The following is a 23,318-nucleotide window of genomic DNA, read 5'->3' as shown; positions in this document are numbered from 1 at the left end:
GTAGGCTACTTGGGATACTGAAGAGACGTGTTTTTATATTAATTGAATTAAGCTTTTGTAGGTATCTTTCACGGTCAACGACCGGCAAAGTGGTTATGTATTGAGTGGTCATATTGATTTGTGGTATTTTTTGTTATTATTTATTCCTGCGATTTCTGTACGAATTACGTTTATTGACCCTAATTTGCGTTGGAGTTAATGAGAGGGGTTGTTTGTTTTCCCCCCGAAAGGGGCGGGAACGTTTGTCACGAGTCAAGTTCCCGGATGTGCCGGTCTAACGTCATCAGGAATGACGTTCAGAAAGCGAATTGCCCCGATGCCCCAGTGAGCGCCAGTGAGTGTTGAGACCGACTGATCAGTCGCCACGACCAGTGCGTGTGTGTTTTTTTTGTGTTAATTGGGCGATGCAGCCTATGTGTTTTTGTCATTTGGCACTGCGCGGTTGTTTCGGTTCCTCTTCGCTGTTCCGGTTCAGATCCGCCCGCTGACAGAAGACCAGCGCAAATGGACAGAATGAAGGTAAAGCGAAGACAAGTTCACTGGACATTGTTAACAGAGCAACTGCGCGTTCATCAGCATGATCTATAATGTTCTCCGTTATTGGGCTACATATCCTAGCTATTACCTTGTCAGGTGATAGTCGTGTTTTGAAATTGAGGTTTCAATGACTGCAGGGAGGCTATTCGCCCTTTAGTGTAAAACTCCGTGCGAAGCCTTTAGTGCTTCCCGAAGAACCCGTTTAGGCTAGCCTACGTTCTCGGGGACGTGTGTGTTCTCTCTCTGGGATATTTTACGGAACATCTCATAAACACAGTGACTTTGACGATAAGATATTGTGACTTTGAACCCCATGTCGTCCTCCCCCGATGCAGTAGGTTATGTTGCAGTAGGTTGTTGTTCCGATAAGACGATAAGATATTGTGACTTTGAACCCCATGTCGTCCTGCCCCGATGCAGTAGGTTATGTTGTTCATTCTGGTAGGATAGGTTATGATGTTTATTCTGGTAGGCTGCATAGGTTATGGTGTTTATTCTGGTAGGCTACATAGGTTATGATGTTTATTCTGGTAGGCTACATAGGTTATGATGTTTATTCTGGTGGGCTACAGCAGGTTATGTTGTTTATTCTGGTAGGATAGGTTATGTTGTTTATTCTGGTAGGCTACTTATGTTATGTTCATTCTGGTAGGCTTGTTATGTAGCCTATATTACATTACATTACATTACATTACATTTGGCTGACGCTTTTTAACCAAAGCGACTAACAACATGGTAAACAGTACGTTTTTAGAACAATTCTCACAATTTTAGGACAGTTTAAAAAAAACAAAAAAACATTAGAGTACAGTAAGAATAAGTGCGTCGGTGAGTGCTGTTTTTAACAGTTACTTGTCAGTTTAAAACGGCTGGTGAGTGCTAGGATCAGTAAGACTTGTTGTAAGTGTTGCTATGAGAGTAGGTGTTCTCTAAAGAGCTGGGTCTTCAGGAGTTTTTTGAAAGTGGAAAAGGATGTCCCTGCCCTTGTAGGAACTGGCAGTGTGTTCCACCAACGAGGAACAACAGATGAGAAAAAGTTTGGATTGGCAGGCGTACCGGTGGTAGAGCTAGGCGTCGTTCGTCAGAGGAGCGCAGCGGTCTGGAGGTAGTGTAAGTCTGTATGAGGGCATTCAAGTAGGTGGGAGCAGAACCGGAGACTACTTTGTAGGCAAGCGTTAGAGATTTGAATTTGATGCGGGCCGCCATAGGTAGCCAGTGTAGCTGGATGAGCAGCCTATATTGTTCATTGTTGTGGGTTGGTAGGTGTGAATGCTGGGCCAGGCTCTGCGTCAGTCTGACTCGGTGCGGGTTGTTGACTGATAGCGAGGCGGGCCGTCCCCGGGTGGACTTTGTCTCGTGTGGTTTGAGTTTCTGACTCACTCGGCCCCGCTGGTGCTCATGAACAATAGGCTACAAGTGGAAAAAGGCAAATAGTGGCGGTTTTCGCTCGAATTCTTGTGTGTGGGCTGTGGCGCTTATAGACTAGTCTCAGTTCCCTCATTAATAACGTTCTGCCCCCACCTGTCTCCTCTCTCTCTCTTTCTACGTCTCTCTCTCCTCTATCTCTCCTCTCTACCCCTCTCTCTCTCTCCCTCACTCTATCTCTCCTCTCTGTCTCTCTCTCTCTCTCCCCTCTCTGTCTCTCTCTCTCTCCCTCTGTCTCTCTGGGTCAGGTTACAGATGTGAGGTGAGCGCTGGACTGCTGTAGAGAGGTGACATGATGAAGCTCCTGCTGCTGGCTGTGTGGATGGTGTCCTGCTCATGTGGTCAGTCTTCAACTCTCTCCTCCTCTGCTCTCCTCTCTTCTTTTCTCCTCCTCTCCCCCACTCTCCTCTCATGTTGCCAGTCTTCTCCTCTGCTCTCCTCTCTTCTTTTCTCCTCCTCTCCCCCACTCTCCTCTCATGTTGCCAGTCTTCTCCTCTGCTCTCCTCTCTTCTTTTCTCCTCCTCCCCCCTCTCCTCTCATGTTGCCAGTCTTCTCCTCTGCTCTCCTCTCTTCTTTTCTCCTCCTCTGCTCTCCTCTCTTCTTCCCTCTCTTCCTCTCCTCTCTTTTCTTCTTGTCTCCTCCTCCCCTCTCCTACTTGTCTCGGGATCATGATATTAGTCTTCTTCTGTCCTTCCTCCATCTCTCTCCCCCACTCTCTCTCCATCTCTCTATCCCACGCTCTCTCCCCCACTCTCTCTCCATCTCTCTATCCCACTCTCTCTCCCCTCTCCCTCCATCTCTCTCCCCCACTCTCTCTCCATCTCTCTCCCCGCTCTCTCTCCATCTCTCATCCCATCCCCTCTCTCCCCCTCCCCCCACTCTCCTCTCATGTTGCCAGTCTTCTCCTCCTCCTCCCTCCCCCACCTCTCTTCTTTTCTCCTCCTCTCTCCTTTCCTCCTCCTTCTTCCCTCCTTCCTCTCCTCCTCTTTTCTTTACTTTGTCTCCTCCTCCCTCTCCTACTTTGTCTCCGGGATCATGATATTAGTCTTCTTCTGTCCTTCCCTCCATCTCTCTCCCTCCCCCTCTCTCCATCTCTATCCCACGCCTCTCCCTCCCCTCTCTCCCATCTCTATCCTCTCTCTCCCCTCTCCCTCCATCTCTCTCCCCCACTCTCTCTCCATCTCTCTATCCCACGCTCTCTCCCCCACTCTCTCTCCATCTGTCCATCCCCCTCTCTCTCCTCCCTCTCTCACTTCTTCACATCTTCTGATCCACCTTCTTTTCTCTCATTTGTCATTGAGTTTGTGTGTGTGCGTTATAATAACTAGAATAAAATAAACTATGATTAAAACGTGAGTGTGTGTGTGTGTGTGTGTGTGTGTGTGTGTGTGTGTGTGTGTGTGTGTTCTCCAGCTGTTATGCCTCCCACCAACCTGACGGTGGAATCCCAGAACTTCAACCACACTCTCCACTGGATCCCTGCTGCGGGTACCCCACCTGGAACAGAGTACTGCATTTACCTGAGGTGACACACACACACACACACACACACACACACACTACAGCACACACACACACACACACACACACACACACACATATCTGTTGCCTGTGGCTTCCATCATCTTCTTTAAATTAAGCAGAACATGTTTCACAAATGTTGTATGTTGCTCATTTCAGTGTTGACACATTATGGTTGTGACATGCCAGGTGTTAAAGCAACATCAAAGAGTTTTTTTGTACCTTAAAATAATGTTTCCAAAATCGCTTCAGTGGTTTATCAATTCGGGTGAACGGCACTTCTGCATTCTCTTCGCGACCCTCTATCGGCTATAACCGCACTATGTAAGTTTGCCAGATCGGGTAGCGGATCTGTAGTTCTATGGAATGAGTTAAATGAAACTACAAATTTGACTTGCATCTAATGTCGCAATACATCGTACTTTCATAAAATCATGCAACATATTCTACCTTGTCTGTGGACATTGTTATTTGCAAAGCCGGTGCTGGATAAACAAATAGTGCGTGTGACAGAGGAAAAGTTCTTTGGTGTTGCTTTAATAGATGGATATTAAATACACGAGATATGAAAAACTTGAAACTAGGACCAGAACTAGAAAGGCATCATGACATGAGGAAGAACTAGGAAGTGCTAAAGGGGTCTTTTGGTTTTTAGCTGCCCACAATTATTCCTGATTATTTTCACAACTTCGGACAGTTCAACTGACACAAAAGTACATTTAAAACATATAGAATTTCTAACTTTTGATACTGATGAAATTATTTACTTAAATATATACATTATAATCATTATGATACATTTTGCATTACTTTTAGATATTTTTACGGTATGTTGAAATGAGGAAAACTGCTTCCGGACATGGTTTTCCAGGCACTGACTACATTCTATATAATTTAGAACAACAACTATTTATGAGGCAACATGAAATCATGCCTTGTTGTGCAACCCTTGTTCTGATTAAGATTTTGAGTAGTTTTTCAAATTAATATTGTTCATATTTTTACCCCCAAACCTTGTTTTATCTGGCAGACATGTTTTGTCCCTAATCTCAAGAATCACTGGTGAAATGAAATCATTGAGATTTGGAGACTTAATGGGCCTTTTGATTGCCTGCTAGGGTCAAGCTCTGTCTGTCTGCACTCTCCATGCATTCACTGAATGACAGGTGGTGACCCTCACCATTTCATTGAAGACACAAACCTTCCCCCTTCCCTTCTGGGACGATTCCCTCCTGTTCACACACACACACACACACACACACACACTCACACACACATACCATGACCAGTGCCGTGTGCCAGCTACTGCTGTAATGCCAGTCACCAATAGGGATGGGCATGATTAATTGACGATCAATAATTGATTATTAAGAATTTCGTCTATCACGTTAATTTGTTATCGATTAAACTAATGCAGGTTGCGTTGTGTAGTGCGTAGAGTCTTGAAGCAATGAAATAAGTTTCACTGTATGGCAGCAATTAAACATTTTACCACCCGGGGGCAATATTTGACACCATCGTCAGTTACCTGCGAGTTTCCGTTTTGATATCAAAAGTAGCCTAATCATGAAGAGGTCACGGCAAAGTGTGGCGTGCGACCATTTTGATTAAAAAAAATAACGACTTAGTTCACTGCAAGCACTGCGATGCCGTGTGGCCACGACAAAAATATGAAATAAATGATACATTTTAATATGAAAATATTAATGATTAATCGATTGTCAATCGTTAATTCTCCCGACAATCGACTAAGAAAATTTAATCGAATGCCCATCCCTAGTCACCAACATGAGAAGATGAGGACAAGTGTGGATGTTGCTAGGTTACCTTGAACTAGGCATGTGGAATGCCTTTACATCCACACATGACAACAGTAAACAGGTAAATAAATAAACATTCAGTGTTTCCTCTTCCCCTTCTAGCGATGACGACAACCAATCAGACACTCTTCTCAGCGTTACCAGGGCAACGTCACTGCCGGTGTCTGTCTTCATGAAGGAGGACATCTATAAGATGTACACGCTATCAGTGCGGGCCAAGATATACAACCACACTGGTTGCGTGCCAGGATATACAACCAACCCTGCCCAAACCACATTCGAACCATACACCAGTAGGAAACATACACACATGCACACACATACACATACACACACACACATACACATACACACAGTCAGACGCACATATTAATTGCCATAAACACAGACACACACACACACACACACAGTCAAACACACACATTATAAGTGCCATAAACACACACACACACAGTCAAACACACACATTATAAGTGCCATAAACATCAACAACTTTATCCAGCGTTGCTTACAGCTCCTTTAGTAGTGTTTAGTTTGTCTGTCTGCATGAACACACACAGACACTGAGCTGTTCTCTCTCCCTGTGTTAGCAGTGCTAAGTCCTCCTGTAGTGAGCTGTTCTTCTCCCCTGTGTTAGCATGTGTTAATCCTCCTCTCCCTGTGTTAGCAGTGCTAAGTCCTCCTGTAGTGAGCTGTTCTCTCTCCCTGTGTTAGCAGTGCTAAGTCCTCCTGTAGTGAGCTGTTCTCTCTCCCTGTGTTAGCAGTGCTAAGTCCTCCTGTAGTGAGCTGTTCTCTCTCCCTGTGTTAGCAGTGCTAAGTCCTCCTGTAGTGAGCTGTTCTCTCTCCCTGTGTTAGCAGTGCTAAGTCCTCCTGTAGTGAGCTGTTCTCTCTCCTGTGTTAGCAGTGCTAAGTCCTCCTGTAGTGAGCTGTTCTCTCTCCTGTGTTAGCAGTGCTAAGTCCTCCTGTAGTGAGCTGTTCTCTCTCCCTGTGTTAGCAGTGCTAAGTCCTCCTGTAGTGAGCTGTTCTCTCCTGTGTTAGCAGTGCTAAGTCCTCCTGTAGTGAGCTGTTCTCTCCTGTGTTAGCAGTGCTAAGTCCTCCTGTAGTGAGCTGTTCTCTCCTGTGTTAGCAGTGCTAAGTCCTCCTGTAGTGAGCTGTTCTCTCCTGTGTTAGCAGTGCTAAGTCCTCCTGTAGTGAGCTGTTCTCTCTCCCTGTGTTAGCAGTGCTAAGTCCTCCTGTAGTGAGCTGTTCTCTCTCCTGTGTTAGCAGTGCTAAGTCCTCCTGTAGTGAGCTGTTCTCTCTCCTGTGTTAGCAGTGCTAAGTCCTCCTGTAGTGAGCTGTTCTCTCTCCTGTGTTAGCAGTGCTAAGTCCTCCTGTAGTGAGCTGTTCTCTCTCCTGTGTTAGCAGTGCTAAGTCCTCCTGTAGTGAGCTGTTCTCTCTCCTGTGTTAGCAGTGCTAAGTCCTCCTGTAGTGAGCTGTTCTCTCTCCCTGTGTTAGCAGTGCTAAGTCCTCCTGTAGTGAGCTGTTCTCTCTCCCTGTGTTAGCAGTGCTAAGTCCTCCTGTAGTGAGCTGTTCTCTCTCCCTGTGTTAGCAGTGCTAAGTCCTCCTGTAGTGAGCTGTTCTCTCTCCTGTGTTAGCAGTGCTAAGTCCTCCTGTAGTGAGCTGTTCTCTCTCCTGTGTTAGCAGTGCTAAGTCCTCCTGTAGTGAGCTGTTCTCTCTCCTGTGTTAGCAGTGCTAAGTCCTCCTGTAGTGAGCTGTTCTCTCTCCTGTGTTAGCAGTGCTAAGTCCTCCTGTAGTGAGCTGTTCTCTCTCCCTGTGTTAGCAGTGCTAAGTCCTCCTGTAGTGAGCTGTTCTCTCTCCTGTGTTAGCAGTGCTAAGTCCTCCTGTAGTGAGCTGTTCTCTCTCCTGTGTTAGCAGTGCTAAGTCCTCCTGTAGTGAGCTGTTCTCTCTCCTGTGTTAGCAGTGCTAAGTCCTCCTGTAGTGAGCTGTTCTCTCTCCTGTGTTAGCAGTGCTAAGTCCTCCTGTAGTGAGCTGTTCTCTCTCCTGTGTTAGCAGTGCTAAGTCCTCCTGTAGTGAGCTGTTCTCTCTCCTGTGTTAGCAGTGCTAAGTCCTCCTGTAGTGAGCTGTTCTCTCTCCTGTGTTAGCAGTGCTAAGTCCTCCTGTAGTGAGCTGTTCTCTCTCCTGTGTTAGCAGTGCTAAGTCCTCCTGTAGTGAGCTGTTCTCTCTCCCTGTGTTAGCAGTGCTAAGTCCTCCTGTAGTGAGCTGTTCTCTCTCCTGTGTTAGCAGTGCTAAGTCCTCCTGTAGTGAGCTGTTCTCTCTCCTGTGTTAGCAGTGCTAAGTCCTCCTGTAGTGAGCTGTTCTCTCTCCCTGTGTTAGCAGTGCTAAGTCCTCCTGTAGTGAGCTGTTCTCTCTCCCTGTGTTAGCAGTGCTAAGTCCTCCTGTAGTGAGCTGTTCTCTCTCCCTGTGTTAGCAGTGCTAAGTCCTCCTGTAGTGAGCTGTTCTCTCTCCTGTGTTAGCAGTGCTAAGTCCTCCTGTAGTGAGCTGTTCTCTCTCCTGTGTTAGCAGTGCTAAGTCCTCCTGTAGTGAGCTGTTCTCTCTCCTGTGTTAGCAGTGCTAAGTCCTCCTGTAGTGAGCTGTTCTCTCTCCTGTGTTAGCAGTCCTCCTGTTTAGATGCTGGTCCTGCTGTTTAGATGCTGGTCCTCCTGCATAGATGCTGGTCCTGCTGTTTAGATGCTGGTGTCCTGCTGTTTAGATGCTGGTGTCCTGCTGTTTAGATGCTGTTCTAGTTTGGTGGGGGAGGTGTGTGTGTGGGGGGGACGACGACAGGATTTTGCCTCTTACTCCTGAATATTCATGACATGCGAATGAACTCGCCTCTGATTGGCTAACAGCACTGTGACGCTCCCTCCAGTGCGTCAACTTGATTCTACCTGCCTCCGCTCCATATTCAACTTTACAGTGCTAAAACTCGAGTCGAAACTGTTGCACAAAATGTCTTTGGAGATACAACCTTATGTTTTGGATACAACCTCCTGAATCCGAGGAGGAAGAAGAACCAGTTACTGATCATTTGTCGATGAACGTTGGTTTAATAGAATGGTAATATTTGCATGTCACCTCCTAAAAGAGGTAAACATTTGTGGCGTTCGTCATCATGCTTTCAAGGTATAAACAGTTGGAAACGTTTTTAAAATAAAGACTTGTTTCTTTACACTATCAACAACAATCTTCCTGGTAGATATCACTTCACAACACAGGTTAAGCTAAATGCAGTTCAGCCACTGACCTAGCCTGCTAATCATATGCTAGTTACGGCTACTGACCTAGCCTGCTAATCATATGCTAGTTACGGCTTGAATTCCAGGATATCATCATTCAAAGACCATTTGGTCATAGCCCACCAAATATATAGCTCTAAATGTTCTAAACAAACACACCTACCCACCTATATTTTGCTAGGTGCATGTGCGGAAATTGTGCCAGTATGCCCACAGAAGCAGAGACTGTGCGCTGCTAAGGAGACTCCTCCGGTAATGAGAACTACGGCATGGCTTATAAAAACAGACGAAGTGACACTTACCCCACGTCCAGCTATATGAAGTTATAAAGCATGTTTATAATCCAACGCTATCATGTGTTTCTCTATGGCAAAGCATGTTCATATTCCGGTTTTGAGATCCTAGTTAATTCCTGCATGGCATCCAATTCAAGGCTCACATTGCATCCCAATTTGTTCAACAAATAAACACCTTTTTTGCCTTTACTTTGTTTATGGCAATGCAGTAAAAAGTTGAGAATTATTATGACTGCATACACATAGGCAGGCTAACCGCTAACCTCGGGTCAAGTCAGGTCAGATCAGTTCGTGTCACAGATATGGGCGCAGAAAGGTCATTTTTCATCACTAAATAAAAAATGGCATTTATTTCCGTAAATCACACAGCACATATTTCTGTAAATTGCTCAGCCCCAGAGTATCCCTCCAACATGGCAATTATATTGCCCGATTCAGGACAGTCTGCCCTACACATACATGAAATGCATGTAGAGCTGTGAGCTTGCTGTAGTGAGATACATGTCGAAATATAAGAATTATAATACACTTTTTATATTTTAATTCTTTAAAAATCAAAATAAAATCAATGCTAGTATTAATACATGAAATGATCTGGCAGATCTGGATAGCCTAGACTCTCATGAGAAAAACAATATATAATATGTGTGTGTGGCACTTACAATGACCAGAATAAATCCTTATGAATAAAGGTAGTGAAAATGCCCTAAAAACAGCTTAGGGTTCTAAGGGTTAAACGTGCATGTGGGTTTGTTGAGAGGCAAGGAGAGGCTGTGTAAAGGTGCACATAGCTCTACTATAAACTAATTCCATCCCATTTAAATAGTACAACACGGAAAATCATTGTGTGGTGGTCAGTGTTGATATTGTGGTGGGCCGCCACAAAATAAGTCAATGTATGGGAAACACTGAACTTTGCATTGCGCACCTTGCCCTGGGTGCACGATAGGGCCTGTGTGTGTGTGTGTGTTGTTACCCAAGAGGTGTTTCTGTGGTAGACTGAATCTGATACTACAGTGTGTGGGGTGTTTGTGGTAGATCTAATCTTTGTCTATGTATGTGTGTGTGTGTGTGTGTGTGTGTGTGTGTGTGTGTGTGTGTGTGATTGAGTGAGAGAGAGAGATTTTCCATAGTCCATGTCAATTGTTGTTTTTTATTCTCCATAGTCCATGTCAATTGTTGTTTTTGTTTAATTGTTTTCTCTTGATATAATTACTGCTTTGGAAACATTTGTAAAACGTATTCATGCCAATAAAACAGAGAGATGTGAGAGAGATGTGAGAGAGATGTGAGAGAGATGTGAGAGATGTGAGAGAGATGTGAGATGAGATGTGAGTTGAGATGTGAGTTGAGATGTGAGTTGAGATGTGAGTTGAGATGTGAGTTGAGATGTGAGAGAGATGTGAGTTGAGATGTGAGTTGAGATGTGTGAGAGAGATGCGAGTTGAGATGTGAGTTGAGATGTGAGTTGAGATGTGAGTTGAGATGTGATTTGAGAGTTGAGATCTGAGGTGAGATGTGAGAGTTGAGATGTGAGTTGAGATGTAGTTGAGTTGAGTTGAGATGTGATTTGAGATGTGAGTTGAGATGTGAGTTGAGATGTGAGAGAGATGTGAGAGAGGTGAGAGAGGTGAGAGAGGTTGAGATGTGAGTTGAGATGTGAGTTGAGATGTGAGTTGAGATGTGAGTTGAGATGTGAGTTGAGATGTGAGTTGAGATGTGAGAGAGATGTGAGAGAGATGTGAGAGAGATGTGAGAAATGTGAGAGAGGTGAGAGAGGTGAGAGAGATGTGAGAGATGTGATGAGAATTTGGAACTTTATAGTTTCCCTTCCTTTCCTTCTCCCTCCCATTCACTCTTCCTCTCCCCCTCTCTTTCCCTACCCCTCTCTCTTCCTACCCCTTTCTCTCCCTCCCCCTCTCTTCCTCTCCCTCTCTCTTTCCCTCTCTCTTCCTACCCCTCTCTCTCTCCCTCTCTCTCCCCCTCTCTCTGTGGAGGTTGTTATGGGGATGGTGGCTGGTGGAATTAAGGTTAAGTTTGCCCATGACAACCTGGTTAAGAACATTTGGGAGTTTGGGGTTGAACCAGCAAAACAATAACTTCATAATATACTTATGCCAGAGCCTCAGGAGCCAGTGTATCATGAGGGGGAAACACTTCTGTCCCTGGAGCCTCAGGAGCCAGTGTATCATGAGGGGGAAACACTTCTGTCCCTGGAGCCTCTGTATCTTTACTGAGTTGTTGACATATTCAAGGTGTTACTGTTGTTGTTGTGACCAGTAGTTGGTGGTTGTTGTGTGTGTGTGTGTGTGTGTGTGTGTGTGTGTGTGTGGGGGATGTAGAAGGTGTTTTATTTGTGAATGTTTTGTGTCAGGTGCATCATGAATCCATGGTTTGAGGAATAATCCAATACATCTGTGCTGAACCTCCCTCTCTCTCTCCCTCCCTCCCTCCCTCTTTCTCTCCCTCCCTCCCTCTTTCTCTCTCTCCCTCCCTCTTTCTTTCTCTCTCTCTCTTTCTCTCTCCCTCCCTCTCTTTCTCTCTCTCTCCCTCCCTCCCTCCCTCTTTCTCCCTCCCTCTCTTTCTCTCTCTCTCTCCCTCCCTCCTTCCCTCTTTCTCTCCCTCTCTATCCCCCCCCTCTCTCTATCCCCCCAGGTTCTCCTGGTGACTGGGTTCTTCCTCTCCCCGGAGACGGTAGATTTTGATGCCGTGTGTGTGAGCTCCGATTGTGTGCCACTCGCACAGAGAGGACGCACTCCTGCGAGGAAACACCCGCTCAGCGACGGAGCCCACAGCGAAGACGAGGAGGAGGAGGAGGATGAAGACGGCACAGAGAACTGCGGCTACATGGACCGAGCCGCGCCACCGTCCGCCTCCTCCCAGGATGCACTGGGGCCAGATGCTACCACTGAACAGTACTATGGGAGTTGTAGTCCCACTGGCAACGTGGAGCAGCTGCAGGGTCAACCGGAGGTTGAAGGTCACACTGCCACGCCCCTACCAAGGCAGGACAACACGCAGCCGAATATTGGGGAGAGCGATGGACAGAGGGAGGAGTGGATGGAGAGAGAGAGAAAGAGGGATGGAGAGAGGGAGGAGTGGGATGGAGAGAGAGAGCAGAGGGATGGAGAGAGAGAGCAGAGGGATGGAGAGAGAGAGCAGAGGGATAGAGAGAGAGAGCAAAGGGATGGAGAGAGAGGGGAAGCAGACACACACAGGGATGTGAACCTGGATGTGGGCTCTGGAGATGTGAACCTGGGTTCTGTCCGCCTGGGAGGCCTGAAAGAAACGGAGCAAGAGAAGGACGAGGAGGAGGACGAGGACCAGCCTCTGTTGAACTTACAAAACACACACACGGACACACACACACGGACAGATACACACACAGACAACACACACACACAAGGTCGGACAGAAACTCACTCATGGACAGAACTGAGAGAGCACACACACACTCCCACACAAACGGACCCAAGCCACACACTCCCTCATGCCGAGGCCTCACACACAGACGCACCCCTGCTGGACCAGGTGATGCTCAGTAGGCCTCTGGGGTCAGGCTCCCACACGCACACACACTCACACACATCACACCCACACACACACTCACACTCTAACAGTGCTACAGCGCCCGTACGGGCGCAGCTGACAGGAACAGGCTCTGATTGGTCGAAAGGACACTCTGACAGAGGCAGCCCAGACACTGGTTACCTGGCAACGCATAAAGGCTCTGTCTACTCACACGCAGCCACAGATGAGGACGACGAGGAGGAGGAGGAAGATGAGGAAGAGGAGGACTATTCAGGGTACATGACCCGACAGTGAAGTGTGTGTGTGTGTGTGTGTGAGGAGGAGGACTACTCAGGGTACATGACCCGACAGTGATGGGTGTGTGTGTGTGTGAGAGAGAGAGAAAAATAAATATCTCATTTCGATTTTTCTGACATGATTTCTGACATTATGATTTTTGAATGTCAATGAATTGATTCAAGTTCACAAGGAGCAAGAAGAGGACTAACCTAGGGTACATGATCCAACAGTCACGTGTGTGTGTGTGTGTGTGTGTGTGTGTGTGTGTGTGTGTGTGTGTGTGTGTGTGTGTGTGTGTGTGTGTGTGTGTGTGTGTGTGCGCGCGTGTGTTGCCAGTCACTCTGATACATGTATTTGAAATACTAAATTGTATTATGTGATTTTGTTTGCTGGACCTTGTGGAATGGTTATAGGATGGGCTTCCTCTATTTGCATTTTTAAAAACCCAGAAAATGCTTCTCCGTAATGGTATCATGCTGGGCCGCAGTTGCATGCATCTGGGAGAGATAAGGGCCTGCTGAGGCCTGCTTTCTCACGTGAGCTCATTATATGCTATGCCTGGGCTGACCAGCAGCAGGGACGCCAGGCTCAAAGCAGAATATCATCAGATGGACACAGTAGGCTATGGTGTGATGGTATTACAGTTGATTAGCCATAGGGCTGCTCAAAGCAGAATATCATCAGATAGACACAGTAGGCTATGGTGTGATGGTATTACAGTTGATTAGCCATAGGGCTGCTCAAAGCAGAATATCATCAGATAGACACAGTAGGCTATGGTGTGATGGTATTACAGTTGATTAGCCATAGGGCTGCTCAAAGGTAACCTGATTCTCGCCAGATGAATTTCGTTCCGCCTAGCTCCACTCATTTATCTGGGATCGATCCATTGGAGTGGTGCTTCAGAAGGCTGGGCCTTATTAAAAAAATCCTTGAATAAGATTGGATAAGCCACTTGTCCGTCATCTATTGACGTGCTACTTCAACCACTCACATGAAGCCAACCTGTGACGCTGAGAACAGTCTCACAGTCAGCTTACGCTACGTCACATCTATGAAACTCCGCCCTCGTCCTGATTGGCTCTACCATACAATCTCGTGCTGAAATCACTCCTAACGGAAGCGATCCCAGATGGATGTGAGTGGAGCTAGGCGGAACGAAATTCATCTGGCGAGAGTCAGGTTAGCTCAAAGGTATTCTGCACTGCAGTTGGTTTGCTGCAGCCTTACTGACCGTATATAGAACGGGACAGTGTGACTCCACTCAGCTGTGTAGTCTATGGCAGGGGTAGCCTAGGCAACCTCCGGGCCGAGGGCCACATGCGGCCCTTTCGTTCCTCTCTAGTGGCTCCCTGGCTTTCTCTAAAAATGGAAGTTATAAAATATTTATAACAATTTCATATAGGCCTAGTCATTAAGCTTCAAGCGGTTCAACACATTAACAGTTAAAATATTATACTGTACAGAGTATGGTGAGTAGGCCTACTCTGCCTGACGCTGCAGAGAGGTTTAGCCTACACTAATTTCTCTAAAATGGTTCCGATATATCTGCGGCCCCAGACAGATTATTTTTTATTTCTGGTAAAAAAAAATGGCCCTTTCAAGAGAAAAGGTTGCCGACCCCTGGTCTATGGCTACAGCAGTCTGTAATGGGAAGTGATCAGGTAGGCTAACTAGCGAACACACTTCTGACGACGACACGACCCGCGTCCGCTTTTGGGAGATGAACAAAAACGCCACAAGGCAAAAGAGTGCTAGTTTCGCTTCGGTGTCTTGTGTAAAGCATTACGTTATTATGAGTCATGGCGATACTCATATCAGTGAAAAGCCCCAAGTATCCTCGAATGCACTTTTCAAGGAGGGGACTTTTCCACTGGGCGGCGCTCGTGCCTAAATAACGCTTTCGAGCCTGATAAACCGGCCAGTGTCTGGAACTTGCCTACCTGGTCAGCTGCAGTCTTATCTTGTAAGGGTTCTGTCAGGTCACTATGAAACTATAAAACTTATATTCAGTAAGTTAACCTATGTCGAAAATGTAGCTTTGCATCTCATTCGGACCTAAACTGTTCGGGACACTTCCACCACTCTGATCTGAAGTCACTCAGCCTTGCAACTAAGTCACGTGATTTCCCGTTTGCAAGGACTGGAAAGGCAGCAAACATCCAGAGAACGCGCCTTCATTGGAGAAACAGTTTTCGAACGGTATTCTGGTAGTTTACTCATTACAACGAAGGAATCTGCATGTAATACAACACCTGTTTCTTTAGTGTCAGTGTTTATTCCGATCATTTTCTCTCCACAAAAAAGTCCCTTAAGTTGTGAGTATTACACCAAGTTAGCCAAGGTAAACAGTGGTAAGCCATATGATGGCAATGCTGTTCTCGTTCCGACGGATTATGCTCTCATGCTCTCGTTTATGCATGCCAATTATTTAAACCATGCTAGGCTTCCTGTAGAATGAATCAGTGTATTTAACCGTAACGAAGTGACCGCCGCTAATTTAGCTTGCTAATGCTAGCTGCGGTCAAGATAGATGCCAATGCAGGACAAGGATCTTGTAGCGTTTCACAATCTCGCCGAACGGTAGCGGGGAGTCGGGTTGTAGCACACGCTTGGTGACTTCAGATGTACCGGTGTCTTTCGGTCCAGCGTGCTGTCCAAAGCGCCCGGTCCTCGCGCAGACAGGAAGACCATCTCCGGGCGAGGCGACACGCATGTTATGATTGTATTGATGTGCACGTTGTTCTTGGTCTTCCAGGTGGCCCCAGGTGAGTTTCTGCATCACGCAGTCAAAAAATAAATAAAATAATTCACTTCAAGTCATCGCATCACACCAATCTGTTTATCACCTGTTTTCTCCCTTTCTCCCCATCCCCGCCCACTTCTCTCCTGTAGTTTATGGTTACCATGGTAGCCTCGCCCCGCCGGTCAACCCGGTGGTTTCCTTCCGCCGTCTGCGTTACGTAGTGCACTGGGAGGCGGCGCCGGGCTCGCCGACAGGTGTCCACTACAGCGTGGAGACGTACGCGCTCAGGTAGGCCACACAGCCGCGCGCCACGCTACTGAGTTGATGTAAGTTGCTGTGTGCGTGACATGCACTGGTGTCAAAGCTGATAGCTCATCAGCAGGCCCTGTGTGTGTGTGTGTGTGTGTGTGTGTGTGTGTGTGTGTGTGTGTGTGTGTGTGTGTAATGCGTGTGTGTGTGTCATTAATGCGTGTGCGTGTGTGTATTATTGTGTCTTGGCGTGCGCGTTTGTTTGTTTAAGCGCGCGTCTGCACATTGGAGTAGACTAGAGCAGTGGTTCTTAAACTTTTTTGTCTGGCGACCCTCCAAAAAAACATGGGCAAGTCTCACGACCCCCTTCTCTCTAACTTGTGGAATTTGATTTAGAAATGTTGTGGGATGGGCATTGGAAGCAGAGGCAGAAAATGTCTTCTCTCATAGGTAGGCTATGTCAGCATCAAAGGCATTATGTCAATGGCAGCCTTGAGAACCACTGGACTAAAGCTGTGATACTACATACTACACACCACTGGAGTAGACTAGAGCTGTGAAAACTAGACACCACTGGAGTAGACTAGAGCTGTGATACTACATACTACACACCACTGGAGTAGACTAGAGCTGTGAAAACTAGACACCACTGGAGTAGACTAGAGCTGTGATAACTACATACTACACACCACTGGAGTAGACTAGAGCTGTGATATCTACACACCACTGGACTAGAGATGTGATAACTACATACTAGACACCACTGGAGTAAACTAGAACTGTGATAACTACATACTAGACACCACTGGAGTAGACTAAAGCTGTGATAACTACACACCACTGGAGTAGACTAGAGATGTGATAACTACATACTAGACACCACTGGAGTAGACTAGAGCTGTGATAACTACACACCACTGGACTAGAGATGTGATAACTACATACTAGACACCACTGGAGTAAACTAGAACTGTGATAACTACATACTAGACACCACTGGAGTAGACTAGAGCTGTGATAACTACACACCACTGGAGTAGACTAGAGATGTGATAACTACATACTAGACACCACTGGAGTAGACTAGAGCTGTGATAACTACACACCACTGGAGTAGACTAGAGATGTGATAACTACATACTAGACACCACTGGAGTAGACTAGAGCTGTGATAACTACACACCACTGGAGTAGACTAGAGATGTGATAACTACATACTAGACACCCATGGAGTGTAGTGGAGTCACTGGAGAAATGTTTGTTCTGACTGAAAATGACACCGTCACATGCCAAAATGTTGCAAGACAATGTGGGACAAACATGGAATAAAAAAAAAAAGAGAAGTGTTTTCATCTTTTCTAACGTTTTTATGAAAAATGGCATGTCCAAAATTATTCATATCCTTTTTAAATAATCAACGGAAACATCTTTATTTGCATTCACAACTCTCAAAATGGTTCTTATAATCTACCAAGCCTCTCCATGCCTCCACAATGATTCTAGACCGCATCTTTTTAACATCAATCCGGGTTTTCATTATTTGCTATCACTCTGGCCTTGTGCTCACTTTTTTTTACATAATCCGGATTGCTGCTAAAAAGGTGCAGCCTACAATCATTGTGGAGATATCAGAAGAAGGTATTATAAGAAACCATTTTAAACTTTGATGACACATAAAGATGTTTCCGTTGGATTATTTTAAAAGGGTGTGAATAATTGTGACACGCATTTTTCATAAAAAAGATAATCATTTTCTTGATTCCATATATTTCTACCACATTGTCTTACAACCTTTTGGCATGTGGGAATGTAATTTCAGTCAAACAAAACACATTGAGTCAAGAAGAAAAATAAACATTAAATCAATATTTGCCAGGTATATGCATAATTTTGTTCTTAACTGTATATATGTATATATGATGTTTTGCTTTGTATCATGTGTGTCATCTTTCATGGTTTCAGACATGATCAATAGGGTTGTGAACCTCTCTCTCTCACTTTCTCTGCTTTCTCTCTCTCTCTCTCTCTCTCTCTCTCTCTCTCTCTCTCCCTCTCCCCTCTCTCTCTCTCTCTCTCTCCTCCTCTCTCTCTCTCTCCCTCTTTCTCTCTCTCCTCTCCTCCTCTCTCTCTCCTTTCTCTCTCCTCTCCTCTCTCTCTCTCTCTCCTCCTCTCTCTCCTCCTCTTTCTCTCTCTCTCTTTCCTCTCTCTCTTTCTCTCTCTCTCTCTCTCTCCTTCCTCTCTCTCTCTCTCTCTCTCTCTCTCTCTCTCTCCTCTCTCTCTCCTCTCCCCTCTCTCTCTCTCTCCCTCCCTCTCTCTCTCTCCCCTCTCTCTCTCTCCTCTCCCCCTCTCTCTCTCTCTCTCTCTCTCTCCTCCTCTCTCTCCCTCTCCCCCTCTTTCTCTCTCTCTCTCTCTCTCTCTCTCTCTCTCTCTCTCTCTCCTCTCCCCCTCTTTCTCTCTCCTTCCTCTCTCTCTCCCCTCCCCTCTTTCTCGCTCTCTCTCTCTCTCTCTCTTTCTCTCTCTCTCTCCCTCCCTCCCTCAGTGTCGGCCGGTGGGCGAGTGTTCCGGGGTGTGAGAGTGTGTTCTCTCTGGAGTGTGACGTGACGGAATCGATTCTCAGCATCCCGGCCTTACACGACTTCACGTCTTAGGGCGGCTCACCTGGGTCACCTGGCCTCCCAACCCACCCCATGCCCATCAGGATTCAAGCCCAGGAATGACAGTAAGTGATGTCGTCACATAGCCTGGGTGTTCCCATGCTGCCTTGCGCGCGATTTGATTCACGCTGCTAAGGCAGCCTGGAGACCATGGAGCAAATTTTCGCCTGAGATGGGGGACCAATCACAGAACAAGGGAAAGCAAGACTGATGATGAGCTATGCACAGGCGCATTTGATAGACATCCGGGTGGCACCCAATAAACGGATCTGGGCATTTTTTTCAAATACGGTGAAAATTAGCGTTTTCCCAGGACCACGTCTCGAGGAAGTGGTGGCGCGAAGCCAGGCTAGTCGTCTGCAGCTGACCTATCAGGATTCATGCCTGTGGAATGACGGTGAAGCGATGTTGCCAACCTCCACTGACCTGTCAGGATTCATGCCCAAGGATTCAAGCCCAGGGAAATTTGGTCTCTGCATTTATCCCAATCCATGAATCAGTGAAACACACTCAGCACACACAGTGAACACACAGTGAGGTGAAGTACACACTAATCCCCAGCGCAGTGAGCTGCCTGCAACAACAGCGGTGCTTTCGGGGAGCAGTGAGGGTTAGGTGCCTTGCTCAAAGGAGCACTTCAGCCGTGCCTACCGGTGGGGTCGAACCGGCAACCCTCCGGGTTACAAGTCCAACGCTAACAGTAGGCCCGCGGCTGCCCGGCTATTAAATAGAAAAAGGCCAAAATGAATACCCTAGCTCCTGGCTCAATCTATGATTAACTGTGATAGCCTCTTTCTTACACACAGACACATACTATATGTATATAGTGTGTGTGTGAAGGTGGTCATTTCAACCATGTCCTGTGTCTGTTTGTCCCTCTGTGAATGCCGTAGCTAAAGCAGGACCTCCACTGATGTCACTCTCCCCATGCAACCAATCACTGTGCATCAACCTCAAGCCCCCTGCTGATTGGCTGACCGAACTCTACAAGTCCTACAAGTACAAGCTCAACATATCCACACAGGGTGGGAGTAAAGGTGTGTGTGTGTGTGTGTGTGTTTTCCTATTATGAACATGTCAGTCCATTGTATTTCATGTTCTGAATCTTTCCCTTGAGTTAAGACTGTGTGTGTGTGTGTGTGTGTGTGTGTGTTTGCAGCACCTGGCCCTTGTGGATACAGATCTACGTGAGTACGTTTTGAAGGACGTGGTTCCCGGTCAAGACTACTGTGTATCTGTGGGCATCACACACACACACACAGAGAGCATGCCACAGTGTGTCACTGCTCCGACACCCTTCAACACAGGTATGGTGTGTGTGTGTGTGGGCATAGCGATACACCCAATCACGATTGGGTTTGTATCACGTTTTGACCACGGTTGAAACAAACCTCGATTCAACTTTTTTTCCTTAAGGGGAGGATTAGAGAATGCAATATCTCTATCTCTATTATTTTATATCCTGATATAACAAGAGAGAATAATCCGACTTCTGATATTTATATTTTCTATTTCTATTACCTCTTTAATTCAGCTGTCTGGTTTGAGCCTGGAGATATTATGAAGCAAGTAGCATAGTTGGCTAGCTTATCATGATCTACTGATCATGCTACTGATTGGACAGTTCAGTTTCTCCATGTGTGTTTAAATTTCAGGTAATACTATGCTTGTTCTCCTTGGACGAAACCTTTTTGGGGAAATATTGGTTGAGATGATCAGTCAACTTGAATGGAAGAGTTTAAACAAATATGTGCAGCATGCTAATAGAAGTGCTAGCAGTTAATAATTTGGCTGAAGTAAGTCTTCTATGTGTCCTTGCTTTCCCGATTGTGAAAGTTTTATTTGAAATGTTGAGCGAGTTCGCAGCGTGTCCATTGAGTGAGAAGGCGGGGCAAGGAGAAGGAGAGGAGGAAGGAGAAGGAAGGAGGAGGAAGGAGAGGGGAGGAGAGGAGGAGGAGGAGGAGGAGGAGGAGGAGGAGGAGGAGGAGGAGAGGAGGAGGAGGAGGAGGAGGAGGAGGAGGAGGAGGAGGAGGAGGAGGAGGGAGGAAGGAGGAGGAGGAGGAGGAGGAGGAGGAAGGAGGAGAGAGACAGACAGGAGGAGGAGGAGGAGGAGAGGAGGAGAGGAGGAGGAGGAAGAGGAGGAGAGGTGGAGACAGGAGGGGAGGAGGAGGAGAGGAGAGGGGAGGAGGGGTGGGCAAGGAGGAGGAGGAAGGAGGAGAAGGGGAGAGGAGAGGAGAGGTGGGGCAAAGGAGGAGAGGAGAGAGGAGGAGAGGAGAGGAGGAGGAGGAGAGAGGAGAGGAGGGGTAGAGAGGAGAGAGAGGGGTGGAGACAGGAGAAGTTCGCCTATACTATTTAGTGAAGTTGAACACATGATCTACAATGAAATCAGCAAAGAGGTGTAAATTATGATTTATTTATTTATTTTTTGGACAACGTGGGCTACCGGTAGGTAAGCGGGATGTGTGCTGCTTATGTGGCTCGTGGCTACAAAAGCTCCGTGAAACACTAGAAAGGGTGAAATCGCATATTATGTCGCATAGTGTGTGTGTGTTAGGCGGAATGGTACACAAGCGTCCGCAGTTCAGTTCATACCTTGGTCCTGGCATCTGCGGTTCGGTACAGGTTCGAGATAGAAGTTACAATGGGTGAAAACAAAATGCAGAGCAATTTTTTATTGGCATGCATGTCTCAGGCTGTACCACCCTAGTGTCATACAGTCTGGGCAGCTATAACAACTAGAGGTATTAACAAGATATGAAACAGTAAACATTAAGTACCCCACAGAAACAGTAAACAATAAGTATACAAATGGAAAAGTATTTTCCAAGACTCAAAGTGCTCTTGTCCCAGGAAGTATGAACCTTTATTTTAACTAACTACATTGAAACATTATGGTGCATCTGCATAAGCTGTCTTTTTAACTGTGTTAAGGTGCAAGGTTCTAACAAATGTCTTAAAGTGACAGGCACCCAAATTAGACCTGCAGTACCAGACAATCTTAGTCAGCTGGCGATTACTTGGCCCTTACTCGCAGTTTTCCCGGTAACATTAACAGTAGCCCTCAGAAAAGAGCTTTTGTTTAATCACTGTAAGTCTATATTTGCAATAGTTAAGGGGCAGGAGGCTATATAGTGTGTGTGTGTGTGTTAAGGGCAGGAGGCTATATGGCGTGTGTGTGTGTGTGTGTTGAGGCAGGAGGCTATGTGGGCGTGTGTGTGTGTGTGTGTAAGGGGCAGAGCTATGAGTGTGTGTGTGTGTGTGTTAAGAGCAGGAGGCTATGTAGTGTGTGTGTGTGTGTGTGTGTTACAGGGGAGCAAGAGAGCTATATGACACGGTGTGTGTGTGTGTGTGTGTTACAGGGAGGCAGGGCTATATGAGCGTGTGTGTGTGTGTGTGTGTTAAGGGGACAGGAGGCTATATGTGTGTGTGTGTGTGTGTGTGTGTGTGTGTGTGTGTGTGTGTGCAGGGGAGCAGGAGGCTATATGAGCGTGTGTGTGTGTGTTACGAGACAGAGGCTATATGAGGCGATGTGTGTGTGTGTGTGGGGAAGAGCTATATAGCCTGTGTGTGTGTGTGGGGAGCAAGGAGGCTATATAGTGTGTGTGTGTGTGTGTGTGTGTGTGGCATTAAGGAGCAGGCTATATGGTGTGTGTGTGTGTGTGTGTGTGTTAAGGGGCAAGGAGGCTATATGGCGTGTGTGTGTGTGTGTTAAGGGCAGGAGGCTACAGTGTGTGTGTGTGTGTGTGTGTGTGTGTTAAGGAGCAGGAGGCTATGAGTGTGTGTGTGTTAAGGGGGCAGGGGCTATATGGAATTAACAGTATTATTATTGTGTTAAGGGGCAGGAGGCTACTATGGTGTGTGTGTGTGTGTGTGTGTGTGTGTGTTAGGGGGCAGGAGGCTATATGAGGCGTGTGTGTGTGTGTGTGTGTGTGTGTGTGTTAAGGGGCAGGAGGCTATGGGTGTGTGTGTGTGTTAAGGGGCAGGAGGCTATGAGTGTGTGTGTGGGGGCAGGAGGCTATGAGTGTGTGTGTGTTAAGAGACAGGAGGCTAGGTGTGTGTGTGTGTGTTAAGGGCAGGAGGCTATGAGTGTGTGTGTGTGTGTATGTGGGGAGCAGGAGGCTATATATGGGTGTGTGTGTGTGTGTGTGTGTGTGTGTGTGTGTTAAGGAGCAGGAGAGCTATATGAGTGTGTGTGTGTGTGTGTGTGTGTGTGTTAAGAGACAGGAGGCTATGAGCGTGTGTGTGTGTGTGTGTGTGTGTGTGGGGGCAGGAGGCTATTTGGGTGTGTGTGTGTGTGTGTGTGTGTGTGTGTGTGTGTGTGTGAGTGGTGTATGAGTGTGTGTGTGTGTGTGTTAAGGGGAGCAGGAGGCTATATGAGTGTGTGTGTGTGTGTGTGTGTGTGTGTGTGTGTGTGTGTGTTGGGGGCAGGAGGCTATGGTGTGTGTGTGTGTGTGTGTGTGTGTGTGTTAGGGGGCAGGAGGCTATATGAGCGTGTGTGTGTGTGTGTGTGTGTGTGGGGAGCAGGAGGCTATATGGTGTGTGTGTGTGTGTTAAGGGGAGCAGGAGGCTATGAGGTGTGTGTGTGTGTGTTAAGGGGAGCAGGAGGTACAGGTGTGTGTGTGTGTGTGTTAAGAGACAGGAGGTATAGTGTGTGTGTGTTCAGGGAGCAGGAGGCTATATGAGTGTGTGTGTGTGTGTGTTAAGGGGAGCAGGAGGCTATATGGTGTGTGTGTGTGTGTGTGTGTGTGTTAAGGGGAGCAGGAGGCTATATGAGTGTGTGTGTGTGTGTGTGTGTGTGTGTGTGTGTGTGTTAAGGGGAGCAGGAGGCTATATGAGTGTGTGTGTGTGTGTGTGTGTGTGTGTGTGTGTGTGTGTGTGTGTGTGTTAAGGGGAGCAGGAGGCTATGTGTGTGTGTGTGTGTGTGTGTGTGTGTGGGGGCAGGAGGCTATGTGTGTGTGTGTGTGTGTGTTAAGGGGAGCAGGAGG

At 46.8% G+C, this 23,318-nt stretch overlaps 1 protein-coding gene and 1 long non-coding RNA gene across 2 annotated transcripts in view; both read left to right on the top strand.

Moving 5' to 3' along the window:
• The first annotated feature begins 217 nt into the window (after window positions 1–217).
• Window positions 218–5,951, top strand: LOC125292519. The gene is made up of 4 exons (XR_007193200.1): window positions 218–519; window positions 2,211–2,303; window positions 3,376–3,487; window positions 5,406–5,951. It is a non-coding gene; the product is annotated as an uncharacterized LOC125292519 (long non-coding RNA).
• A 9,464-nt stretch (window positions 5,952–15,415) lies between these two features.
• Window positions 15,416–23,318, top strand: part of LOC125292233 — a 21,184-nt gene continuing 13,281 nt past the window's right edge. Inside the window, exons 1-5 of the mRNA XM_048239444.1 lie at window positions 15,416–15,452; window positions 15,580–15,684; window positions 18,297–18,398; window positions 19,227–19,367; window positions 19,491–19,640. Of these exons, the coding sequence (XP_048095401.1) occupies window positions 15,416–15,452; window positions 15,580–15,684; window positions 18,297–18,398; window positions 19,227–19,367; window positions 19,491–19,640 (535 nt within the window). The remainder of the gene's footprint in view (window positions 15,453–15,579; window positions 15,685–18,296; window positions 18,399–19,226; window positions 19,368–19,490; window positions 19,641–23,318) is intronic.

The sequence above is a fragment of the Alosa alosa genome, chromosome 3 (assembly GCF_017589495.1).
Source record: "Alosa alosa isolate M-15738 ecotype Scorff River chromosome 3, AALO_Geno_1.1, whole genome shotgun sequence".
Classification (NCBI taxonomy): Eukaryota; Metazoa; Chordata; class Actinopteri; order Clupeiformes; family Clupeidae; genus Alosa; species Alosa alosa.
The sequence above is the reverse complement of the archived record's forward strand: the minus strand, read 5'-3'. Positions and strand labels throughout refer to the sequence as shown.